General features: G+C 56.6%; 1 protein-coding gene across 2 annotated transcripts in view; it reads left to right on the forward strand.

Moving 5' to 3' along the window:
• Nucleotides 1-23,538, forward strand: part of EPHB1 (EPH receptor B1) — a 119,963-nt gene that overhangs the window by 56,776 nt on the left and 39,649 nt on the right. For both annotated transcript variants that reach the window (XM_064517076.1, XM_064517077.1), the window contains exons 4-5: nucleotides 17,076-17,231; nucleotides 21,580-21,915. In XM_064517076.1, coding sequence (XP_064373146.1) covers nucleotides 17,076-17,231; nucleotides 21,580-21,915 — 492 coding nt within the window. The remainder of the gene's footprint in view (nucleotides 1-17,075; nucleotides 17,232-21,579; nucleotides 21,916-23,538) is intronic.

Here is a 23,538-nt window from a genome sequence, read left to right on the forward strand (position 1 = left end):
CACCAGCGTCGCCACCGCGAGGTCCTGGCTCGGAGAGCGAGAATCGCCCCGAGCAGGCGCGTGGGGCCCCCGTGCTCCCAGCGCAGACCCCAGGCTCCCCGCTGAGGCCGCTCTCCGTGTCCCGTAACTGCATATGGGCCTCGGCTGGCTGAATCGCTCCTTGTTGCCCCGCGCTCGGGACCATAGCAAGTGGTGTGCGTGCAGCACCTTGGACTTCCAGGTCCAAGGAGAAGGTCCCACGTAGGGGAGAAAGGGCAGTCTGGGTGGCCTGCAGGTGGGTCGGATGGTGGAGGAGGATGCAAGCAGTCGGGAGGGAGAAAACAGAGCGAGAACCACAATAAGCCTCGTACACAAGCCGTTTCTATGCTGCTTTACCACAGCTGATTGAGTGGGAGCTTTATAGCCCCGGGTTAATGTGCGCATCAGCAGAGCTTACATGGACAGTGCAAACCAGCTTAAGCTAAGCCTTATGTAAACTGCCCTTATTAAGACAAAGCACGCCCAAATTTGCAACGGTTTAGTGAAATCCGGTTTACAGTTGTGTCTTTAGTTCAGACGGTGCGGGGCTGTGCGAGGAGGCAGGGAGGTGGGAGGCCGCGCGGTGCGGCGGGGAGGTGGCGAGATGCTGCGGATCCCGTAGGTGGGGACGGGTCACATCCCTGCGGGAGCGGGGTCAGCGCTCCTGCCCTGAGGACGAGGCGCAGGGGCTCTGTCGTGGATCTGGGCTGTGATTTAAAATTGGAAAAAGGCTTCAGTTTGGCTTGAGGCCACGGAGTAAAGCTTTCTGACAGAGATGAACCACCCGGTGATGGAAAGGCAATGGGAGCACGCACATTTTGTCGTCCTTCAAGGAAGCAGTTTAGCCAAGCAGATCCCGAGGGGACACCCGGATCCAGACCCACAGGGAGAGGGAAACCCCTGGGCTCATCCTCCCTGCAGCAGCGAGGAGGGGAAACCCCCGGAGGCTCCCGCTGCTCTGCAGGTCCTTCATGGCCAGAGGTCCATGGTCCCTTCCAGCTCCTGTTTTGCTTTCTAGCTGGGCAGGGGACCCAGGGAGCCCCGGTAACGGCACGAACCCACTTTCACGAGCTCTCTGACGTGGCTGGTTGTCCCACTGCTACCTCAGCCTGTCTTGCTAAGTGAGCGTTGTGGCCTCTCCAGGACTTGGACCTCTCCAAAATCCCCTCTGGTGCGTGCTGTGTGCTCGAGGGAAGTGCCCTTGAAGCCCCGCGGCGGTCTGGAGAAGGCTCAGGGACCGCTCAGGTCAGTGCATGTCTCCAAAAGAGCTCGCTCCATCAGGATTTTCTCTGAGGGACTAAGCCACTTTGGAAAATAGCATCTCGCAATTTTGGGCAACCCTTCAGCCAGCAATTCCTCAGGGGATTTCTTGGGTACCGTCCCTGCCGAACGCGGGCATTTCTCTGCAGAAGATTTGGATCCAGCTTTTAAGGTGGGAGCACCTTTTAAGTCTTCGGTCTCTCTTTCGCTGAACTGTGTTGGCCAAACAAGGGCTGCCGCTTTGTCCCTGCACATCCCCTGCTGCAGCGTGGGGCTTGGCAATAACTGTGTCTCCTTCCTTGGCTGGCGTGGTAAGGCAGGACACCGGGGATGATGGCCGTTACTTCTCCATGATGTGGTCCTTTTCGTTTCTAGCGGATAACTACAGGCACGTCCCGTGGAGATGCTTGTTGCTGGCTCCAGGCTGCTCTCCAGCCAGCCTGGAAGGTCCCTCTCACAGGCCTTTGAGGGGTGCTGCACCAGGGCTGCTGGCCAGCTTGTCCTTCCTGGGGGGGACACATATGCTTGAAAGCTGTTGCTCTGTGCAAGCCTTTCTTCTGTGGCTGGTCCAACCTGCCTTTGCGGTTTCAGAGAGATGGGTCCATGCAAAGACCTTTTTGCCATCTCACTCCCCTGTTAAGAGGAGAGGTGGAGGTGGGTGGTTGGGTCTGGACCTGGGAAGAGGAGCTGGCTAGCAGCCCGGGCTGGGGCAGAGCTCTGCCCCTCGGATGAAGCTGTGGCTCTGCTAGATGATGGTGACACTGAGCTCCCTGCGGCTTGTGGAGCATCATGAATTTCACCCGTTGTTTCTTGAGCTGCTCGTAGAGTGTGAGAGCGGTCGCCACCTCCACGTGCCTCTGTGCTGTCCTAAACTGGATGCTCGCTGCTCAAAAAAAAGGAGCCAGAGGGTTCAAAGACACATAGTTGGGGGGTCCAGAGCTTCTCCTGGCAGCTCTGCTCCTGATGTCCTTTCCATCAAGGTGCTTCCCAACAGCACACCGGGCTGGCTCGCCCTTGCCACCCACCTGCTTGGGTCCTCAGGCCTTTCTTGTCTTAAATTGCTTTAAATCTCAGGTGCATAATTGATTTCTTGACTTCGCGCCACCTCCGCTCAGCCCCAGGGTGTTTGGTTTTCTCTCTTTTTGGGAGGGAGGAGACTCGGGACTGTAATTCCTCCTCTCCCGGCTGAGCAGGGCAGGTGGGCGATGGAGCTGGCCGTGGAGCCCATCTGCTCGCCCAGCCGGGGGTTTTGCCCTGTGCCCTGCAGCAGTGGGAGTGTTCTCTTTGCAAAATTCGCTTTTTTTTTTTTCCTTTATCCCCCCCAAAAGCTTAGTTGAATTAAAAAAAAAAAAAAGAAAAAAGAAGTGAGACATTCCCAGGCGTTTTGTTGCAGCGTTTCCAGACTGAAATATTTGCATTCCTTCGCTTTGGAAACACGTCTCTGCATCGGAGTTTGCTTTGCGTTTTTCCGCGAGCTGTCTTTGGAACGAGTGTAAAATCCAAGCGCGGTGTTTGGCAACTCCGGCGCCACGCAAGCCGCAAACAGACCGCCAGCCGCTTTTGCAAAGTCTCGGCGGATTTAAACAGAGATGCGTGTTTGCCTGCTGAGCCTGGAGCTGTTGGTAAACACTGCGCTTTCCGAACCGCCTGCCGCGTGGTCCGATCCCGGCGGCGGAGGAGCGTGGGGGTCCGCTCTGCGCTGCTGTCCCGTGCGGTGGCAGCGTGTTTCCCGTGTGGGTTTTTTGGGGGGGATCTGCAAACGTGTGCCCCGAGGAGCCCGGCATTGGCTGCCCCTCTCGCAGCGCCTTCGTGCCGCGGTGGGAATGCTCGGAGGTGAAAATAAGATACATGCCCCCTGGTCCCCAAGTGCGCCTCTGGTCAGGCTCCGCGTGGTGGTAGGTGAGAAGATGCCAAACGGAGGCAGTGATTTGCAGTTAATGGAGAAAGAAGGGAAGGAAAATGAGAAGCGTCGGTGAGAAGGGCAGTTCGCTGGGTGGCCGGGGGTCAGCGGCGCGTGGGTTTGGTGTAGCCGTGGAAGACATCAGAAGTCCCGTCCCACCTGCGTGGGTGCAAGTTGAGTGGTTCTTCACGTGTGCTGCATTTCGGATGGGCACACGGAGCTCCAGAAAGCATTTATTGTGTTGCTGGGCTGTAGTCACTGAGCATATTAAAAAAAAAAGGTATTAAGTGGTTCAATATTTCCAAATCATCGCTGAGACCTTCATCCTCCTTCCTGTGTTGACTCAGGTTAATAAGCTCAGGCAGCGTCAGGGCGGTGGGCAAAGCCGGGCGCCAGCCGTTGCCGTAAGCCAGCCTGCAAAAACGTGCTGAGTTATCCAGGATTTAGTCAGGGCCTGTGGGTGCTCTGCGAGGCTCCTCTTTTCCCGCGGTGGTTTTTTCTCCTGCAGCGGCAGAGCTGAAGCAGCGGGGAGAAAAGGAGCGCGGTCGGGGGCTGCCACTCGCGGCGGGAGCGAGCGGTTTGCTGCGAGCCTGCTCTGCTTTGGCGCGTCCCGTCCCGTTATTCCTCCCGGCAGAACAACCGGAGAAGCGGCGGCTTCGTGTCGCGGCGTGGGAATAACTGTGGCCCGAGTTTCACGCGTTAAAACAAACCCAAACCCTCCGCCGGAGCAGGCGCCTCTGAGTCACGCGGGGGCGAAGCACGGTTCACTCCCCTCCCGGCCGCCCCCTGAATTTTATTGTTATTTCCATGGCCTTGTTATGGAAATGACGGGAAATGGCCAGGCAGTGGGGGCGGCATCGGCTTTTCCAGTTCCGGCTCCAGCTGCAGCCGGTGGGGTGGGAGCAGCGGCGTGAGCCCGGGCAGCCCTTCCCCAGAACAGGATCAAAATTCAGGCGCAGCCAACCCGGACCCTGCGCAGGAGAGAAGTGGCAGGTGCCGTCTGCAGAAGTGACCTTGAGAAGTGTTTTTTTCCCTTGGCTGTAGTTGAGGGCAAAATGAGTTTGCCTGTTTTCCCGTGAGCTGGCAGGCCTCGCGGTATGGTCTGCTTCGGATGCGAGCAGCCGCTTCCCTCTTTCTTTCCCTCTTCTGCATCTAATGAACCCGTCTGGGGCAGATTTCACAGTTATTATTTCAAAATCCTCCCAAGCATAGAAAATACGGAAAGCAAAACCCAGAGCAGTTGTTAAATTGGTGCGTTTTGACCCATCGGGAAGGTCAGTGCAACTGCCAGTGCAAAATTGGCTGCGCACAGATGCACGCCGGCTACTCGGATGGGCAGGATATCAGCCACCCTTAAAGGTCTGCTGTTTCGTGCCCGGTTTGGGGCCGGGGAGCGTTATTTTGGTTCAAAACCCAGCTCCCTGCAACCTCCGAGCTGTTTTCTTTATGACCACTTTGTCCTCCGTCGTTGCCAGTCAGGCTGCTGCTGGTGTGGTTTCTCCCGTGCCTTTGCTAAGCAGTTTGTGTTGCGGCTCTTCTGTATCCAGACGCCCTACATTTCCCCGGGCTGTCCTTCCCGGAGGTGAAACGCTACCTCCTGCAGCTGGCCGCTGCCGAGGGGGTTTAACGGAGCGAGGGAACGCGCAGAAATCCCCCGCGTTGCGCCCGTCCACCCCACTGAGTCCGGCTCGGGCGGGGAGCAGGCGAGCGCTTGCCGGTTGCCTCTTTTGCAAATGATGCCGCAGCGTGTTGACTCACGCTCCGGTTATTAGCTGTTAATAGCTAATATTAATAGCCCCGGGCTATTAGCATCCGTCGCCTGAGCCGTCGTAGGCAGCGACGGGCGGCTTCATGGAGGGGGGATATCCTCAAGTGGTTGAGATCAGGAGAACTTGGTGCTCCTCCGGGCTCGCAGAGGAGTTGCTCCTCGCCGCCCAGCCCAGCTGTAGCGTAGCTCCAGGGCTGCCTTCCAGCCCTGTCCCGCTTCTGCTCCTTCCCAAGACAGGCCTCAGCCCCGTGGCCTTGTGGTGGCAAAATGCTTTTTATTTTTTCTCCGGAAGGTGCTTTTTTTTTTTGCTGGAAGGCTGTGAGCTGCCTCTCACCTGAAGGCTGTGCAGCCACGAGCTGCTTTTTGTTTGCGGCGAAGCGCGCGCGGCGGTACGCGTACGGCTGGGTTTATTCCTGTGAATACCTCAATCTGCCCCGGGGGAGCAAATTGGTAGCTGATGAAGGATGGGATTTTCAAAAGAGGCGCATGCAGATAAGGCACCCACATCCTATCGCCACTAATTGGCCTTACTCAGCTACCGCCCCGCAAGCGCCTTTGAAATCCTACCCCACGTCTCTCCAAATCAATGCTTTTCTCCTCCCTTAGAATAAGGGCAAAAAATGAGAAGGAAAACCACATTGAATTTTACTTTTTCTACATGAATAAACCATTGTGGGCCAGGCTCAGAAGCCGCTGACTTTAATTTACATGTGTCCCAGGGCAGATCCGAAGCGGTTTTCCCGAGGTGAAGGGCTGGTTTAACTAACGCGCTGCGTCACGAGGAGTGGGGCCCCCTTCCTCCCTCCCTCTCAGACAAATGCAAGCCGTCGCCCGCAGGATGCGAGCCCAGATGCTTGGAAGCTCATGTTTATCTTATGAGTTTCTGTGTATACAGCGCTGAAATACGGCAACAAAATGTGATGAGACCAGCACAGTTTGTAATTATGTTGGAATAGCTCTCGGCTCCGAATCTTCGGTGGGAGCAGCCGCTGGTAATCAACATAATCTGAGCGAGAATCACCTATTACGCAGATGCAGCGTGAAGTTACCGGCTTGGCACGGCCCGCTTTCTGCGATAGGCGCTGGAACAGCCCACGGTGCCTCCGTGAGAGCCGGGACGCCCTTCGGCGGCTGCGCCTTCTGGGGGCAGGTGGCCGCTAGGACGGACGCTTTGGTTCTCGCCAATGGGCCGTAACCGAATTGCATCAGTTCTCTCTCGTCCTGCGCCTGCTCTGCGGGTGACACCGGCAGCCGGCTGCGCGTGCCTCTCTCCTCCCCCAGGTTCGCTCCAACCGCTGCTACCGAGGAGCAGCAGAGAGCAGAGGCCTCCCCTTCAGGCACGTGCCCCTTCTCCATCGCAGGGTCTTGCTCTTAGCAGCCCTGTGCAGGGAGCCGGTGCCAAATCTGGTCCCGCAGGTCGCTGGCGGTGCTTAGGTGGCCGTGCCCCACCCCAGTCCTGCCCCGAACTCGGGGAGTCTGTGGGGCCAGCTGCCCACTTCCAGCATTGGGCAGGCTGAGATTTTCTGAGAGCTGCAGTGCACGGCTATAAAGATTGTGACACTTGCACCAAAACTGGTTTTCTTCCTTCCTGGGGGCAAGGCCCCGTGAGGATATCTAGCCCCCAAAATGCCAGGAGTGAAGGATTTCTGGCTTTGCTCAGGCACCCGTGACTCATGATCCCTGGAACAGCTGTCTCTGTGTAGGGATCCAAGGAGATCCAGCAGGCCCAAACCGAAACACAGGAAGGTCCACCTGAACATACGGAAAAACTTCTTTACCGCGAGGGTAACAGAGCACTGGAACAGGTTGCCCAGAGAGGTTGTGGAGTCTCCATCCTTGGAGATGCTCAAAAGCTGTCTGGACACGGTGCTGGGCAACCTGCTGTAGGTCACCCTGCTTGAGCGGGGGGGTTGGACTAGATGGTCTCCAGAGGTCCCTTCCGACCTCAACCTTCTGTGATCCTGTGAGGGCTGGAGGCAGCGCAGGTCCTGCCTGTCCCGGAGGCACCCTGCCAGGGAGCAGCTGGAGAGGCAGCAGAGCAGGCGACACATCTGGGGAGCGTCAGTATGGAACGGCAGCTCCTTTTACCCTGCTGTGCTTCCAGGCCCTTGCTCCCGGCTCGTGAGATGTATCACGGATGTTTCAGGGCAGGCTCCTGACCAAGGAGGCAGGGATGCTCCGACTGCAGAAGTTCCCCTTTCGCAGGTGGTGTTTCCCCCCGTGCTCCACCTGGTACAGCAGAAGCATTAAAAACATGTAAGGAGATTTGGTGGCTTTTTCTTACAACCTGAGGTCTCGTTGAGCTAATGAGGCATGGCAAACTGTACAGTAGCAGTAAAGATTTCAATTCTGTCTGGAAAATTGGAGCTGGTCACGGTCCTGATGGGGCGTTGCAGGGACTGGTCTCAAACGCAGCCAGCGGCTGCAGGCAGGAGGAGAGATTTTCGGGGCTTCCCATCCTCACTGCGTTACGGAGGAGGTGATCGCGGTTCCTCCGCGCACTCCGGAGGGCGAGGGGGAATCCTCCGGGGTCTTCGAGGGTTTGTGTGGAGCCGGCGCCTCCAGGGCGAGCTTGTGTGGGAAGTCTTGACATGTTCTGCCAGGAGACGTGGTTGGCCTCAGGATGCCGGGAGCTGAACGGCTGCTTGGTTAAACGCAGGTGGTGGGGGCAGAGCAGTGAAGTAGCTGTGGACGCGGGCAGGACTCAGACCGCGCTGTGATCTCCCACAGAGGCTGGCACAGCTGCAGGCAGATGCCTGGGAAGCCAAAGGAGGTCCAGCTGTGTTGCACCATGGACTACCGAAACTGGAGTGCCTCCAAAACCTGGCTTGCTGGCCTTGCAAGGTGGTTGCCCTTTGGCTGCCATCTCCGTGCTGCCCCAAAGACGACCTTGGCCTGTCATTAGCCTGCTTGCAGGTGCCAGGGGCCTCCCGGCACCACTCCGGTGTGGCCACCGTGCTGTTCGGCTCCCCACCTTCCTTCTCAGTCAGGTCAGGACTCCGGGATGCTCGTGATAAGTATCCCCCAATCCCTCCCTGTCAGGGAGCAGAGGATAGCTGTGAATGCCGAAACCTTTTGGATTTAATTTGAGGAGGCCTGGTGCTGGGCCAGCTGTGCCAACCCGCATCTGACAGGCCTTGCAGCAGCCACCGCTCATCATTACCGGCTGCCTGCGGAGCCCGGCGCGGTGCTGCTGGGGCTCGGGGACTCGGGAGAAGCGGCTGGCTCGATATAAAAGAGAATCGGATCATTAAAAAGGAGAAGTTAAAAAAACCAAACCAAACCAAAAACCCGACGCAACCCCCCGTGTCCACCAGCGGCAGGAGGGGAGGGAAGCGCAGGTAATTGCGGGAGGCAGGAGAGCATCCAGCCCGGCTCCCAATTAAACCTCCGGCACCGGGCGCCCGCTCTCCATTCGCCTGTTTGCGGGGAAAATAACGAGCGAGATGAAAGCGGCCCGGGCCGGCGCCGCCCTCCCTCGCCCTTTGAAGACGGGGAATCGCAGGCATCGCCGGGCCGAGGCTGCGTTTACGCACAGCTGCCGCCGGCCGCTTCCAGCGCTTTTTCTCCGCCTCGGCGCTGAGCACCCGCGACCACGGTCTGAACGCGTCCCGTCCTTGGCGGTCGGTGGTGTCCCTTGTCCCCGGCTCCAGCGCCTGCCGGCGCCGTCGAAAGGGGCGGTGGCCGCGTGGGTGCCCGCCCGTGCCCGCGCAGCATCCTCCGAGCGTCCTTTTCCCGTCGAACCCCATTTCGCGGGGGCATTTGTTTGTTTTCCTTTCCCGTGTCTCGCATCCCGAAGCAGCTAACGGGGCTTCCCAGCCGCCACGCCGGCTGCGCGGGGAGACGCGGCGCGGCTGAAATACCTGCGGTTGGGGCTAATCGGAAAAACTCCACCGGAGCACTGCGAAAGTGCTGTTGTTGTTGTTGTTTTTGCTTAAGAGGTAAATACGTTTCTTGTGGAAGGCGTCTGCAGAACGCACAAGGGGTTTGCTCGCAAGCTGCTTCTCTTTTTTTTGGTGTTTGTCCAAAATTTCAAGCCTCGCTTGGAAGGTGTCAGTTTTGGAAGCCAACCTTTTCTTAACGGAAAAACATACTTTTCGGAACAGGGGAAAATCACCTTGAGCAGTTGTCAAGCAGGCTGTAAAACCAGTAGCTGCGGTTCCAATACTTTGGTGCTTGCACGTTTCTTTACCGCGAGAAGGACGGAGCGGAAGGGGCTGGCTGGTGCCGCAGTGCTTTGCGGTGATTTCCCTCCTTCCTGCCGCGGGAGCTGCCATACTGCCCCACAAGCCTGGCTGCGGCACAGAGCAACCCCGACTGTCCGCCCTGGACTTCTGCGGGTGTCACCAGGGAGCTGAGGGCACTTACAGCGTCCTCCGCAAAGCCTGGCGTGTCCCAAGGAAGATCTCGAGGGGTTTCTGTCACCTGAGTGGGATTTGCTGTGCGAGTTCCTGGGATCTGGAGCCGACTTTCCCGCTGCAGCGTGGCTCCTCTTGGACTCAGCTCTGAGCGAAGGCGCTGCTACAGCTCCCGTCCTCACCGTGCTTGTTGAAAGTTCAGCATACCTACATTTTGCATTGCCCTGGGACGTTAATATCGCACGGGACAGGGCGGTACCCTGGTGTAGGTTGGTTCTCTGCTTGCGTGAGCGGCGGTCCCCTTACGGACTTCAGGGCAGCGCTGCTCCTTGAGACCGGTGGCAGTGTGGGTCCCAGGTTTTGTGGACCTTGCAGCATGCACTTGAGCTCGGGCTGGCGTTATGGTGAGCACACTGGGTATGCTGGGCCAAAAAGCCCGTGGGCAGCTCCTTCAGGAACCACAGCTGATTTTCTAACCCGCCTTGCGATGGTCAGATCTGCGCTTGCGGAGGGAAGGCCGCGGGCAGCTCACTCTGACATTCACCGAAATGTGAGAACAGCTTTTACGGTGTCGCTCCTTCTTCCAAAGAGCAGCCGGCCCCAGGCAAGCATCGCTGTCCTGCTTCCTCGGCTGTGACGTGCCAGCAGGAGAGGTGTCCCCGTTGCCCTTGCTGGGGGGGCCGTCGGTGCTGGAAGAGACGCCAGGTAGAAGGAGGAGGTTGCACGGGGGTGCCGGGGTTAGAGCTGCCCGCTGATGGTGGCAGGTTTTTCTCTCCCTCCTGCTTGGTGGGAGATGTTTGTCAGTAAAGGCGGTATGGTGCAAAGCTGACAGAAGCGCGGTGGTGTTGCCCGGCCCCTGCTTTGAGCTGAGCTGCCTGGAGAGCCCAGGCCCCCTGCGCAGTTAGGGGTACCGAGTTATCCATTTGAGAAAATGGCCAGAATACTGCTGGGCTTTTTTGGCCGGAGTCCTTTCTTCCATGAAGGGTCGTGGTGGAGGGATGGTCCTTACCTGCAAGAATTTGCACCCGGTTGCTGGTGCCTGGGCTCCCAGCCGGACTCCCTGCCCCGGGGCACAGTGGCTTCCTGCTGGCCGAGCTTGGGTGAAGAAAGGCTTGTTGTAGAGGTCCCTGTTTCAGGGCTCCTGTCTTTGCAGTCACTTTTGAGTGGTCCTGCCGTGCTCGCTGCAGGGTTACGGACACGGTGCTGCACGGTCCAGCGCAGAGGGCATGGCCTCTGCAGCAAGCTGTGGAAGAGCGGAGAGTTACAGCCGAGTGAGGAATGATCACCTGTTCCAGAAAGACTGTAAAAATCAATCTCGGAGCAAACAATAATGAACAAATCGCTAGGGACAGCTTGTCCGCTCCTAATGCTAGCGTAGCTGCCAACCGTAGGAGCCCGGGAGGAGTGAGACCGCCTGGCTCGTTGTGCTCAGCCCCGGCTGCCTCTGGAGGCCATGTCCTACCTTCCCTTTTATAAACTGCCCAAGCTTTGGCTGTTTCTCAATTGTGCTTTTCTTAAGGGACGACAAGTCTTGGACACAGACTTTGGCAGCAAGGAACGGGCTTCTGAGTGCCAGCCCCAGCGTCTTCGTGGCCGGGATGTCCTCATTTGTTCTCAGGCCCGTAGTGTCCTGCAGACTGAATAATTCTGCACCTTCCCTGCTGCTTGTCTCCTGGGCGTGCTGGTGGGCACCGGCCATCTGTGCTTTGTAGAGCAAGGCTGGAAAATCCAGGCTTTGCCAGTGCCTTTGCCCATGCCAGGGTGATGGACCTTCAGGAAGGAGAAGCAGAAGCAGGTTCGGAAGAGGCCAAAGAGGATGGAGAGGTAAGCGTGGAGGGAGCTGGAGACAAGCTGTGGACTAAGCGGCAGTGCTCTCGCTTCATCCTTGTGTGTCTTGTGTGTCTGCCGAGAGGGATCCGCCGTGAGCTGGGGCAGCTGGAACAGGAATGCTATGGAAAAGATGACATTTGCAGAAAGCTCACGAGATCTGAAGACGGGAAACGTTTTGTGGTCTGTGCCTCTTGCCGTGTCGAGCGAGACCCAGCAAACGTGGTTAGCTCTGCTGCGGTGGGGAAATTAGAGCCATGGAAATTATGAAATGCCACAGACTTTATTTGCTGCAGATGAAGGAAGCTGTGGCAGGGGCGTCAACCAGGGCTCGGAGGAGGAGACGGGGAACTGCACGCCGAGGCCTGAAATTCTTTGCAGAAGCTCCTATTTTAAAAGCTGATCAGGAAAATGCCACTCCACGTCCCCAGAGAGCTTTAGAGCAAGTTAATATAGAAGAGATGTCTCCTTCCTTGCTTTTTTTTCTTTTCTTTTTTTTTTTTGACTAAAGCTTCCCTGAGAGAGTAATTAAAAAGCGCAAGTTCCAAGCGTTAGCCGAGAGGATTTAGCTTGAAAAATGCAACGCTCGGCTACCCCTGCGCTCGCACCCTTTCCGTGTAGCGCCGAGCTCCCCGGCAGCCGGCTGACAGCTGCTGGCTTTGGGAGGGAGCGTGTCTTTTCACTTCTGCGAGATGGAGAGAGGCTTCTCTAGCCTTTGGCTGGGTGCTGCCTTTCCCTGCAAATGGCCAGATTTGCTTTGAAAGCCATGAAGTGTATTTGCACAAAGCAGCACAGTTTGTCATTCTGCTTTGAAGTTACGAGCCATTAAAATTAACCCGATGCAGAAAGGTTGGGTTTTGCCTAACGCCACGCGTCCTTCTCCAGCAAAATGCTGCTTGCACGTGTCTTCTTTTAAACCCTCCAATGATGAAATCTGGCTGAACCCCCTCCATGCGAGCCACAGGGAGAGCGAGTAACTTGGCTTTAGGCAGCCATTTAGGGCTTTTTCTGGTGTTGCCAAGCTTCTTTTTCTCTTTGTTTAGCTCCAGGCGGGCCCCAGGCTGGTGGAGGTGTTGAGTGGGAGTAGTTTGAGGAGTTGCGTCCGTGCGTAAGCGGGCTAATGGCACTCTGCGGTAATAGCAGAGCATCGCTGCGGCTTGGCCTGGGCGCTCGAAAGCGCCTTCCCATAATTTCCGAAGAGTTTCTCGTGCTGCCAAACTGCCCCGGGTGAATTGCGGCTGACAGCTGGAACGTCTCTGGAAAACTCGGAATAAATGGTGAGGGCTGTCTGAGAGGAATAGATCAAAACTGGCTGGTTTTGAAATGTTGTCAGAGCGTCTGCCGCTGCTGTGTGCCTCTCTGGCTCCCAAGCAAAAGCGCGTTGCTGCGCGAAATCTGAGGGAAGGGAGGATGTGTCCTGACATTGATTCCTGCAAGAGGCTGTTTCCGAGAGCAGAGCCGGTCCGGTGTTGCAGAAATGGCCAGTAGGTGGAAAGCAGACAAAAGTCGAGGTCGCTGCATGGAGGGGTGGGGAAAAACCCGCGAGCCTGGGTGTTTTTGTTGTTCGCCTCTGACTGATTTTCGGAAAGGGAAAACAAACGGCAGGCTTAGATAGAACGATGCTTCTTCCCACTGCAAAACGGCGGCGCGAGCCCAGAGGAAGGGAGCCGTGCTGGGGACTCCGTGGCCCTCACAACCCTCGTGGAGTGACTGGACCCATTTTACAGGCAGGACAACTGATCCCCAGCAGCGGAGCAGGCAAGCCTGGACTCGAGACTGGCCCTTTGCACCCAAAAGCGAGGGAGCAGTGGGCTGAGCCTTGTTTCCGCAGAGGTTTCTGAGGATGGGCGGCAGAGGTGCTCCTCCCCGCTGGCCGGGTGCCTGCACCCAGGCAGCAGGTGCTCAGCACTGCGGTCCCGCTGCGGCCTCCCCCGGGTGCACCGCCTCTGCAGTCCCCAGGAGGACAAGGGTTAACGTTGCTAGATGACAAGGCTGGGTATCTGCCTCATCCTTTGCAAACACGCCCCAGGTACTTAAACGCAAGGCAATGGATAGTTAAGCACATCATTAATCTTCTCCAGCCCACATAATAAACAATCAATTAATTGCCATCCAGGATGAAGACACGTGCGTTGCAGTGCGGCAGGGCGGCTCGTCACAGGTGGCAATGCGTCCGTTTGGGCAGTGTCTGGGCAGGGAAAGCAGAGGCAGATCCTGGTCCTGCTCCTGCTCCGAGATGCTGCTGCGGATCCCGACCTTGGCAGCTCCAGGAGATGGCCCCTCAATCAAGGAAAACGTTGCGCTTACCCTTGGTGGGATTATCCATTGCTCTCCCCTGGTCTCAAGCCCTGTCTCCAAGCCGTGCAATTGGACTGTGCTTTTACCATCCAGGGGATTACGGATCCCGTGCTGCACGGGTTTCCGTAAATCCTGCGTGCAGCGCTGCTTTCCGTGCAGCGCGTGGTTGCCGTTGGCGTCTGGCACAGCTGTGGCGTGCACGCTGCCCGTCCCTGCACGCCGAGTGGCGGTTTTGACGCTGTGCAGCATCCAAAAACCAGCTGTTACTGTGACAAGATGGGAAAGACGGGGTCCCATATGTTGTTTTCTGTTGGATAGGGGTTTGATTGAGTAAGGAAAAGTGCCGCTTGTGCAGGTGCAGGGGGCTTGGGGCCCGTCGGCAGCCTGGGCACCCTGCATGCCCAGGTTTAATGGTTCAGCTACTGCGTTAGGGTCTTGTTCAACCCCTCCTAGGAAGAGGAGCGACTTGGGCAGCAGTTAGGTTTGAGGGCTGAGGGCTCCGCTACAGAGCAGTCGAGGGAGGAAAGAGAAGGCATCAGCCCCGGCTGAAACTGCAGGAGAATTTAGGCAACCATAATATAATTACAGGAGAGAAATGCTAATTTGTAATAATAACAATTAAGAGACACGCGCATGCAGATTACAGGAATTTGCAGATAAGTGAAGTGATAAAAGAAACCCAAGGACGCCGTATTGCGGAATGTACTTTGTTCATTTATTTTGACAAGTGCCGTTTAGTCTAATTGTAATTAGAAATAAACAAAACCCTTTAACTGAACCACCAACATGCCCATATGCTTAAAAATGATGCATGTTCATATTAATGTGACCCTCCGGTTCTCGTCCTCCTCCCGCGCTCTCCTGTCGCGTTCCAACTAAAATTAGATGGCTCGTTCCCCGATACAGGAGCCCTCTCTTTCGGTTTCTCTGGGGAGCCCAACGCATTTCGGATGGTTTTCAGAAGTTCTCCCAGCTCTGGAGCTCCTCTGCGACGCTAGCACTTAAAAACGAACTGCTGGGGAGCTCACAGAGCTCATGGCTTTCAGCACTTGCTCACGCGAGGGCTCTGGTGCCGAGACCTGGAGGGGGAGGTCGCCCCGTGCATCGGTGGGAGGGCAGAGGCATGACCGTGAACGAGTGGAGTTCCACCTGGGAAGTCTCCAGGTCCATGCGTGGTTAGGTCTTCTGCCCTGCCTGCCTGATATGCCCTGGTGTCCCTTTCGTGCCACGATGGGGTGCTTGTGCAGGGCTTGCTGGGGAGGAAGAGCGTCACCTCTTGAGTCTTAACACCAGGTCTTTTATGCGTGATGTTGTTTCTGAAGCACTCATGCCTGAGGCCGGTGCTAGGGCTGGGGAAGGCGGAGAGCCGCTGTGGAGGCACAGCTGTAGATGAGATACTGCCACACCGGAGAGAAGAAAAACAGCAATTGTGGGGAAACGTCTTGATAGATTGAAGTGCTTTGCAGAGTTTACTATTTCTTCTGCAAGTGGCTTTGATCGATGCCTGACCTTTTGTGGATGCTAGATTGAATAACTTTGCATTCAAAGCAGGAATCAGGTCCAAAGTTTAAGATAGACCCATGGATGCGGGTACTTCTTGGATGCTCCCTGGCATACTGCATTTTTCCAGCTCCTTCTGAAATCACATGAGCAAAGGGCAGGAAGGGAGGTCTTGGATCAGGCTAGCCAATACATCAGTGGATCAGCTGGAAAGTCAGCCCCAGCTGTCTGTGTGGGTTGCCCAAGCCTTGCCAGGCCTTGCTGTGTCAGCTGTTGTGCCGTGTTTTAGTCCTGCTGCTTGAGTGTCAGATGAGAAAACACACAACCACCTTCCCAGAGGCTATTCCCATGTCCAGAATACAGGGAAATAGAGGCCCGGGTGGTCCTCGCATGGAGGGGAGGACGAAAGGACAAGTGGAGATGGTAGCTGGACCCTCTGAGATGCTGAATCCCCACTTGGGCTGTTTGCGGTGTCGGAAAGAGGCAGCTCATTTCGGTCCTTTGTAAAACACTGGTCGCATGCTGCAGGCAGAGGAAAAATCCCCTGAATAATAAAATTGTAAAATAACGTTTTGATTTATTCTTTTTTATCATCTTTTAATATCTGGAAATACTGTGAGAGCAAGAGGCCTTCATGAGTTTTGAATGACAGGTTAAAGGGCTGCAATAAAGATTAGATGGTCCACTATCTCCCAAGGAAATTGCATCAAAGTGGTTACTCCTGCTTGCTCCTATTAATTTCCTCTTCAGGGCTGCTAGGAGATGCCTCATATCCTGATGCGGCAGACAGGGGCTAAGAGGCACTTTCCATTATCTCAATCATCTCAGTGTTTATGAGACACTTACTGCGTTTCTTTTCCGAGCGGTGCCGCGGAGGTGATGGCGTTGTGGGGGGAGAGCCAGGAGCAAGCGCCTTGGGGGCCGCCGGGCTCCTTTGTGAACTGAGGAGTTGTCAACTTCCAGGCCAGAAAACAAAGACGTCCCCCCCCTTGCTCAGTCCGCTGGAGAAGCCGCGTCTGGTTGCTGGGATTAACGCTGTAGCTGAAGGCATGTGCTCTCCTCTGCCTTGTGGGGTGCCCTGCTGTGGTCCCGTCCTGCTCGTGAGATGGTTGTGGAGGTGACCCGAAGCTGCGACTGCCCGGAGGTGCCCACGGCACCGCGTGGGTCTGCGTGGCAAACGCTCCCTGAGCAGGACTCGCTCCCCGCTTTGTGTGAAGGCGCCCAGGTCCCCAAGGAGTCCCATCGGCTCCGTGCTGTGGGGTGTCAGCGGTGCTTGTGCCGGGTGCTGCAAGCACGTGTTCTTCTGTGCACCGGGATGGAGGTCTGACCTTTCCGATACGCGTGCCAGACTGCCTTTTCCATCCTGCGGTATCACAGGAGTCATCTGCGTGCTTTTATTAACTAGCAGGAGTGCCAGGGTGCCTGAGCATCTGCTCCTCAACAGCTAGTTGGTGAAAGTCCCCTGAGGACTAGCAGGTGGGACACGGGCGAGCAGGGTGGCCAGGCTGGAGAGCAAGTGAACGGTGCCACGAGCTGGGATGGGCTCTGCCGTCGCTGCTCTGAGCTAATTCGCTGTGTCCAGGGCATCAGGATGCCACGGCTATATCCCAGGCTGGAGCACAAGGCAAGGCATTACACCATACTGCAGGAAAACAAGTTAAGGCAAAATTAAATCCCCATCCACGTGCTATTGCTTCCTCCAGGTTAGACCAGGCACCTGCCTAGAAAATTTGGCCTCAAAGCAAAGGGAGCTTCTCTGCAGCAGGGGTTACCTGGGGGGGGGAGATGTTTGTTTTTTAAAAAAACAATGAAAATATGGATCATGCGGTCTTTGCAAGCAGGGGTGGCCTCACGGGTTGCCTCCAAGACAGAGCCAGCGGGGACCCTGGCTGGGGAGGATGGGAGTGCCGGCACCCGCTGATCCCCCCTTTTTGTCACTGCTTTACGCTCTCAGTGTCATTGCCGAGCAGAGAGGCTGTTGGTTAATGAACGCTCGCCCTGCTAGGGATTAAAGTCACGCTTGCACGCGTGGTTGGGGTTTCTTCTCTCTGCTCAACGTCCAGGAGCTGCCATCCACGGGTGACGGCTCCAAGGACCCGGCGACGTTCAGCGTCCAACCCTTCTCCTCTCCTCTCCTCTCTTGCAGCCTGCCCGGCGGGGACGTTCAAGGCCAGCCAGGGCGCGGGGACCTGCGCGCACTGCCCTGCCAACAGCCGCTCCACGGCCGAGGCCTCTCCGGTCTGCACGTGCCGCAACGGCTACTACCGGGCGGACTTCGACCCGCCGGCGGCCGCCTGCACCAGTGAGTATACTGGCGGCGCGATGCGCGCGAGGGCTTGCGAAGACTCGCTCCCCTCCGCAGGAGCAAAATGCTGCAGGTTTCAGCTTGCGGATGGCCACGTCACCCACATCAAACACCCATCTGTTACCGCACAACGCGACACCACCTTTTGTGCGGTAATAGAAATGCTACGAGTGTCCTAACGCCAGTGCGAATCCCTCTATCACCACGCTGGCGTAAGCAGATGATGATGTGTCACCCTTCGCGTAGCTGCTGATCTTCCCACGATGCCACCGCGGTGCGCCCCAAATGATGAGTAATGGGGTAGTCCCACAGCCCACATCTCTAAGAGCCGTTTGGATTTATGCTTCCCCGTGGCGGTGACGGCAGGGAGATAGTCCCCCAGGATAAATTAGAATTTAAAGTTATCTACTAGCGCTGTCGTGTTCATCGTCTTGCAGATGGAATATTTTTTTATAAGGCAGAGTGAGTATTAAGCGTTGGTATTCTGCGTGGCTGTGTGCGCGATGCATCATCCTGCTCAGCCATCTGCCCTAGCAGCCTCAGATGGCAGCAGCGGTCTTAAGCCGGGCTTTCCATCAGAAAAGAGCACAGGAAAGGGCTGGGAGCTCTCAGCAGCTGGTGGGCTTCTCAGCTGGGTGGGCTTCCGAGCCCCAGGCTTGACTTCTGGCCAAACTATCCCAAGAAAATATGCTCCAGGCCATCAAATCGGTCCCTCAAGTAGTCAGGATCTTAAACGTGAGGAAATTGTGGAACAGGGTAAGCAAAGGTGCTCTCTCTTCAGCCAGAGCTGGGAAAGCCATGTTTGGCAAGGAGTCTTTGGTGGGTATCAAGTGTCTCCTCCCCACGTGTCAGGTCTGTATGCAAGGTGAGCCTGTGACACCTCCTTGGAGAGCTGAGCTGTGTAGCTCAAACCACAAAGGTGGACGAGGTCCATGCCGGTGCTGCGGGAGAGCACATCGGCAGACGAGACTTCCTTCCTGGTGCTCTCGCCTGGATCTCTGCTGCAGCGAGCTGTGGTTTGCTATTTAAGGTGTGTGGTTCGAACTTTACGTGATATTTCTAATCTGCAGCTCCTGAAGACAATTCGGTTGGACTGTAGATGTGCTTTGCTCAGTTTAATATACAGAAACCACATTTTGCAGGCATGGCAGGACATGTCCGGTGCAGTTCAGCCTGGCTGCAGACACGTCTTCAAGACGGAGGTCGACTGCACTGTGTCTTTTTCTGAGCACCTCTCTCTGCACTCGGCATGTCCTTGTACCCCGGGAATCCGCACGGATTTCTGCATTTGTGCTTGATCTGCTAAGAAGCACGTGAGGCTAAGGAGTACCTGAGACATGCACCTGGAATAAGGAATTAATTTGCATAATCTGCTGGAGCTGTCACGAGCTGATGGGAGTAAAAGGCAGGTTTCGAACCATTGTAAATAAACCTGCATCTTTGTTATATCTTGTTACATGGCTGATTTACAGTAGCTAGACTGAAGGAATACTGTATAAAAAAGTCCATTTGTCGATTTTTATTTCCTCTCATTAAAGCTTAATTTTGAAATGTTCTAATCCGAGGTGCCAGCTGTTCGCTTCCAAAGTCGGTGTGTGTCATGGGAGTAAATGATGCTGCGTGGCTGCAGACTCTTCTCTTTACTAGTGCCATAAAAATGTGGCTGTGCGTTTCGGAAGTGTGTCCTCCTAGGCAGCTCCTGCAGGGCTTCCGCGCTCTGCGCAGAAACACTGGCCCTTCAGCCCATAAGCAGTTCATTATCTCCTAAATGCAAATATGTGGCCTGGTAGCACGTCCAGCTGCAGGAACCTTTCTGCAGGGGTTGCTGGCAGGGAAATACGGCAGGTAGCATCTCCCTCTTTCTCCTTTCTCTGGTTTTATTTAATCTGTTGGCTGAGCAGTAGCGCTGAGCCGCTGCCCAGCAGCAGGGAGGTGGTGTTCAAGGTTGTCCCAGCGAATGATGTCTCGGCGGGCGAGAGAGGTGGTTTGCTAGGGAACACTCCGGGTGACAACGCCTTCCCTGCCATTAACTCGTGGTGGTGCCCGGGCACCGCCGCAGCTGCCTCCAGCGAGGGGGCTGCTGTCAGAAGCTCCTTGGCAGGTTTTTCTTTTTCTTTTTCTTCCCCAAGAGGCTTTAAAACTCGAAACTTGAGCAATTGCTTTGGGCTCTGATAGATCCTCACCAAGGAGGCTGGAAGGGGAGAAAGGAGTTCGACAGCAAGCGCTTCTGAGGCGGAGGACCGCTGTAACCCTTCCCCTCCAGCTGCCGCGGGGAGCTTCGCCGTAGCTTTCTGTAGCAGCAGGACCCAACCATTTATTCGAGGAGTTTAAGAAGTTAATGACAGGGGCGTGCTTGGCCAGCAAAAGAGAAATTTCCTCCCTTTTCCCATATTCTCAGCATCCTTGTTAATGGTCTCAGGGGGTTTCCAGGCTTCCTCCTCCTCCGGGCGAAGCGGTGTCCGTCCCTTGTGCTCCTGCCCCGGCGTTGCCCCGTGCCACCACCTCCGTTGCACCGCGCTGGGTCGCTCTGGCCGGGCGCGAAGGCCACCGCAGTGCCGTGTGCCCGGGGCAGGGCGTCTTTGCCACCGCGAGCTCCTGAAAGCCCCTTGGGGCGAGGATGCCGCAGAGCCGTGCTGCCGCCGGCTTCCCGACAGGGGCATCGGCTCCGCTGGCGGGGGGAAAAATGAAGGGGAAGGGGATTTTTTTTTTCTTTTTTTTAAGAACATCATTTTTCTAGCCATTTTAATGAAACGCCTTCCTCCGCGGTAACCATGGCAACAGCTCAGCGAGGCTCCCAAAGTGCCAATCTTGGCGTAATTAAGGGAGACGAGAGGGTGGGTTCGGAGCGGGGCCGGCGGCCGGAGGCTCCCCCAGGGCCGGAGCAGCGCCAGGGGCCGGCGGCACCCAGCTTTTGGGGGCTGCCTTGGATTTGCAAAGCAGATTTGGGATTTCGCTGGGCCGGCTCGTCCGGGTGCCGTGCTCCCCACGCGGTTACGCCGCTCTGTCGCCGGCTGAGCCGCCTGTCCCGGTCCGTGTCCGGCCCCTCTCCCCCAGCCCTCCTGCCTAATGGGAATAATTTGTCCGCATCCTGCTAATAGCATTCCTCAACACGCGTGCGGGCAGCGCAGAGGGCTCCCTGAGGACGTTTTTGCTCTGGATGGAGCGTGCTTTGCTCTCTTAACCTTTCCGCGGAGGTCACATCCTTGATCATTTTTATTGCGCCGCTCCGAACTCTTCCCGGCGTGCCGGAGCCCTTTCGCTTCTGCGCTCGAACCCGGACGCGAGCCGTGCCGCCGGCACCCGGCGCAGCAGAATAATTAATTGCTCTCCGTGTTTAACATAACCTGCCGGATAATTATTTGCGTTTTTGGCTGTGCAGTCGTGCTGGTGACCCGTCCCAGCGAGCCCCCAGACCTTTCTCGGTGGCCCCGGCCACCCGGGCAGCAGCGCAGTTGGGTTTTTGTGCGTTTGATTACTCTCTCCCGCCTGAGCTGCGCAGCAGTTGTTCCTCCTGAATCTCTCTGTATCGATTTGAGCCCTGTTTCGCCAATATATGAAATTGGTGCTGTATTTAATTCCCGTCTTCCAAAGCAGTTGTGGTCACTCCCAGCTTGGTGTTACCTGCAGATTTGATCAATGAACTCTCTAGTCTGACATCCAAGTTGCTAATAAAATACCGAATAGCGCTGGGCCCAGAGGAGAACATTCCTCGATGCCATTAAATACCCATGCTCTCAACTAGAAATATTGAACCACTAATAACCACTTTCCATTTCTGACTTTCTTCTCGCCCATCGTTGCTTCGTTTTTGTGCGGTTCTGTCCACGTGATGTTCCTCCCGCTGCGATAATCTGTTTGAGGTACTTCAGTGGGCTCCATGTAAACACTTGAGCTATCTCAGCATCTCCTAGTCATTAACATGGATTCATCCTCGCAGCACTCTACCGCAGAGCTGCTCTGCATGTTTTCAGACCGAGAAACAAAGGCATTTGGACACTAGGCAGGATTTTGGTAGAGCGGGGCTCCCTATCTATGCGGTCCCCATCCAACACGCAAACCAGTAAGCCCCTCTCTCCTGCTGGAGATGTGGCCACGAGTGCGGATGGGTTAGAGAGGGGTGCTAAAGTTGGAGACTGTGAAAGCCTGAGCCTGAACCAGACAAGGATATTCAGACTAAATCCCTCCTGAGCCAGAAGGAGGTGAGTAGACCTTGGGGTCTCCTGACTGTGAGCAGGGCTGTAGGGTGCCCTTGTAGGTGCTCTAGTTACCTGGTCTGAGCCCCAGAGTAGAGCTGAGCCTAACGCTTTGTGCGAGGACCTGTATCAACCGATCTGCTTCCCACCAGGTGTCCCATCCGGGCCCCGGAATGTGATCTCCATCGTCAATGAGACGTCCATCATCCTGGAGTGGCACCCGCCGCGAGAGACGGGGGGCCGGGACGATGTGACCTACAACATCGTGTGCAAGAAGTGCCGGTCTGACCGGCGCGCCTGCTCCCGCTGCGACGACAACGTGGAGTTCGTACCCAGGCAGCTGGGCCTGACGGAAACCCGAGTCTTCATCAGCAGTCTCTGGGCACACACGCCGTACACCTTTGAGATCCAGGCTGTAAACGGTGTTTCCAACAAGAGCCCCTTCCCGCCGCAGCACGTCTCCGTGAACATCACCACCAACCAAGCCGGTGAGTCCCAGGGGAGCGTGGGGCTGGGAGCTTTTGCAGTGCGTGGAGCACTGAGGTGGTGGTTTTAAGTCATGCCCTAGGAGCTGCAAACTCTGTGCGTTAAACAACATCTGGCAGATGTTGTATGGCAGCAAGACCAAAAGTGCATGCAGACACATCCGGAGCATGCTCGAATACGAGTGTGCGTAATGGTCATCGGGAAGGGAGAATTCAGGATCCACCATGTGTCAATGCAGATAGATATAAGGCAGAGTATCACAAGTTTGTGTTCATGACACGTGGCCGGATTCTGCAGAAGGTGGCACTGCGTGAAAGCTATGTGTCTGCTGCACGTCCAGAGGAGACTTGGTGGATGTGGATGGTGTGCAATGTGTGGGGCTGTGTCTGCGTGAAGCCTTCTGAGAGCCCTCCTAGCTCCTGGAGCCCCAACTCACATCTCTGCTGCTGTGTCAGCAGATGCAAAGGAGAAGGGTGACCGCGAGGTGGAAAACGGAGCGGGGAGCACAGCGTAGCCCTGCCCCTGGCCTGGAGCGCGGTGGGAAACGAGCCGGAGGTGACGGGAAGCTGTTCGCTTTGGAGCAGAGAGGGGCTGGTGGTTCCAGCTTTGCGGCGTGCCCAACACGGGCTGCCTGCGTTACCGGCTCCCGCGGGAGAGCGCAAGACAGCAAGCTGGCGTAAATATTTTAGTGTGCCGGCTCCGGGGAATACACAACCTGTCGGGCTGCCGTGTTGTGTTTGTGCCTGGCTGTCGTTCCCGTCTCCGTAACCGCGTGCCTTCAAACCTGTCACTTGGATCTAGACCTTTTTGGGTTTGTTGGGGTGGCGGGTGGTTTTTGGGCGCTTCGTCCAGCCCAGCTCTCCACCCGTCCTGCTGTTCGCCCTCTGCCCTGGGGTCCGTCTGCGGCCCTGCTGCCAGGGAGCCGCGGGCAGCTCTGGTGGGAACAGGTTGGGTGCTGGGGAAGCCTGTGGTCCGAGAGGGACCTGACCCTCCGCTCCGTCCGCCGGTGACCTCGCACAGGGAAACTTCCCTTCGTTAGCTCCCCGGCTGTTTTTCCCTCTCGCTGTTTTGTTCCTGCCTGCCACTCTGTTATTCCCTCGTCTCCTTCTGCCCCCTCCTTCGCTCCCAATTTGTCTGGCAGAGGCTGAATGTTAACAGGGAAATATTGCCCTTGTTTTGGGACAGGCTGCGGCCTCGTGGTGGCCTGTCCGATGATGCCAAGCCTGCAGGGCATCGGCCCTTACCGTCTTGTCCGAACCGAGCCTCTTTTCCCCGCTGACCCGGCTGCGCTGGAGCCCCGGGAGAAGGTGCCGAGCGCCCGTTCCCGCGGCCCGGCGGTGGGAAAAGCCGCGGCGAGCAGTGCGTGCGGCTGTGTTACCCGGCAGCCACCCGGCTGCGTTTGTTGGTGTTTGTTGTCCGTCCTTCCGGGCTAATGAAGCCAATTAGGTCTCGTTAATGGAAGCACACTTGAAGTTCCTTAAGAGCATCCAGCCGCCCAGGGCTGTGCGCTCCCCTTAACCGCTTGCCCGTTCACCCGGAGCCGCGTCGCCCCGTGGTCCGGCCCTCGTTCTGCTGTCGTGGCTGTCCCCCCGCCTGTCCTGTCCGTCCGTCCGCATGCTCACCCC

This window comes from Dromaius novaehollandiae, chromosome 9 (genome assembly GCF_036370855.1).
Source record: "Dromaius novaehollandiae isolate bDroNov1 chromosome 9, bDroNov1.hap1, whole genome shotgun sequence".
Taxonomy (NCBI): Eukaryota; Metazoa; Chordata; class Aves; order Casuariiformes; family Dromaiidae; genus Dromaius; species Dromaius novaehollandiae.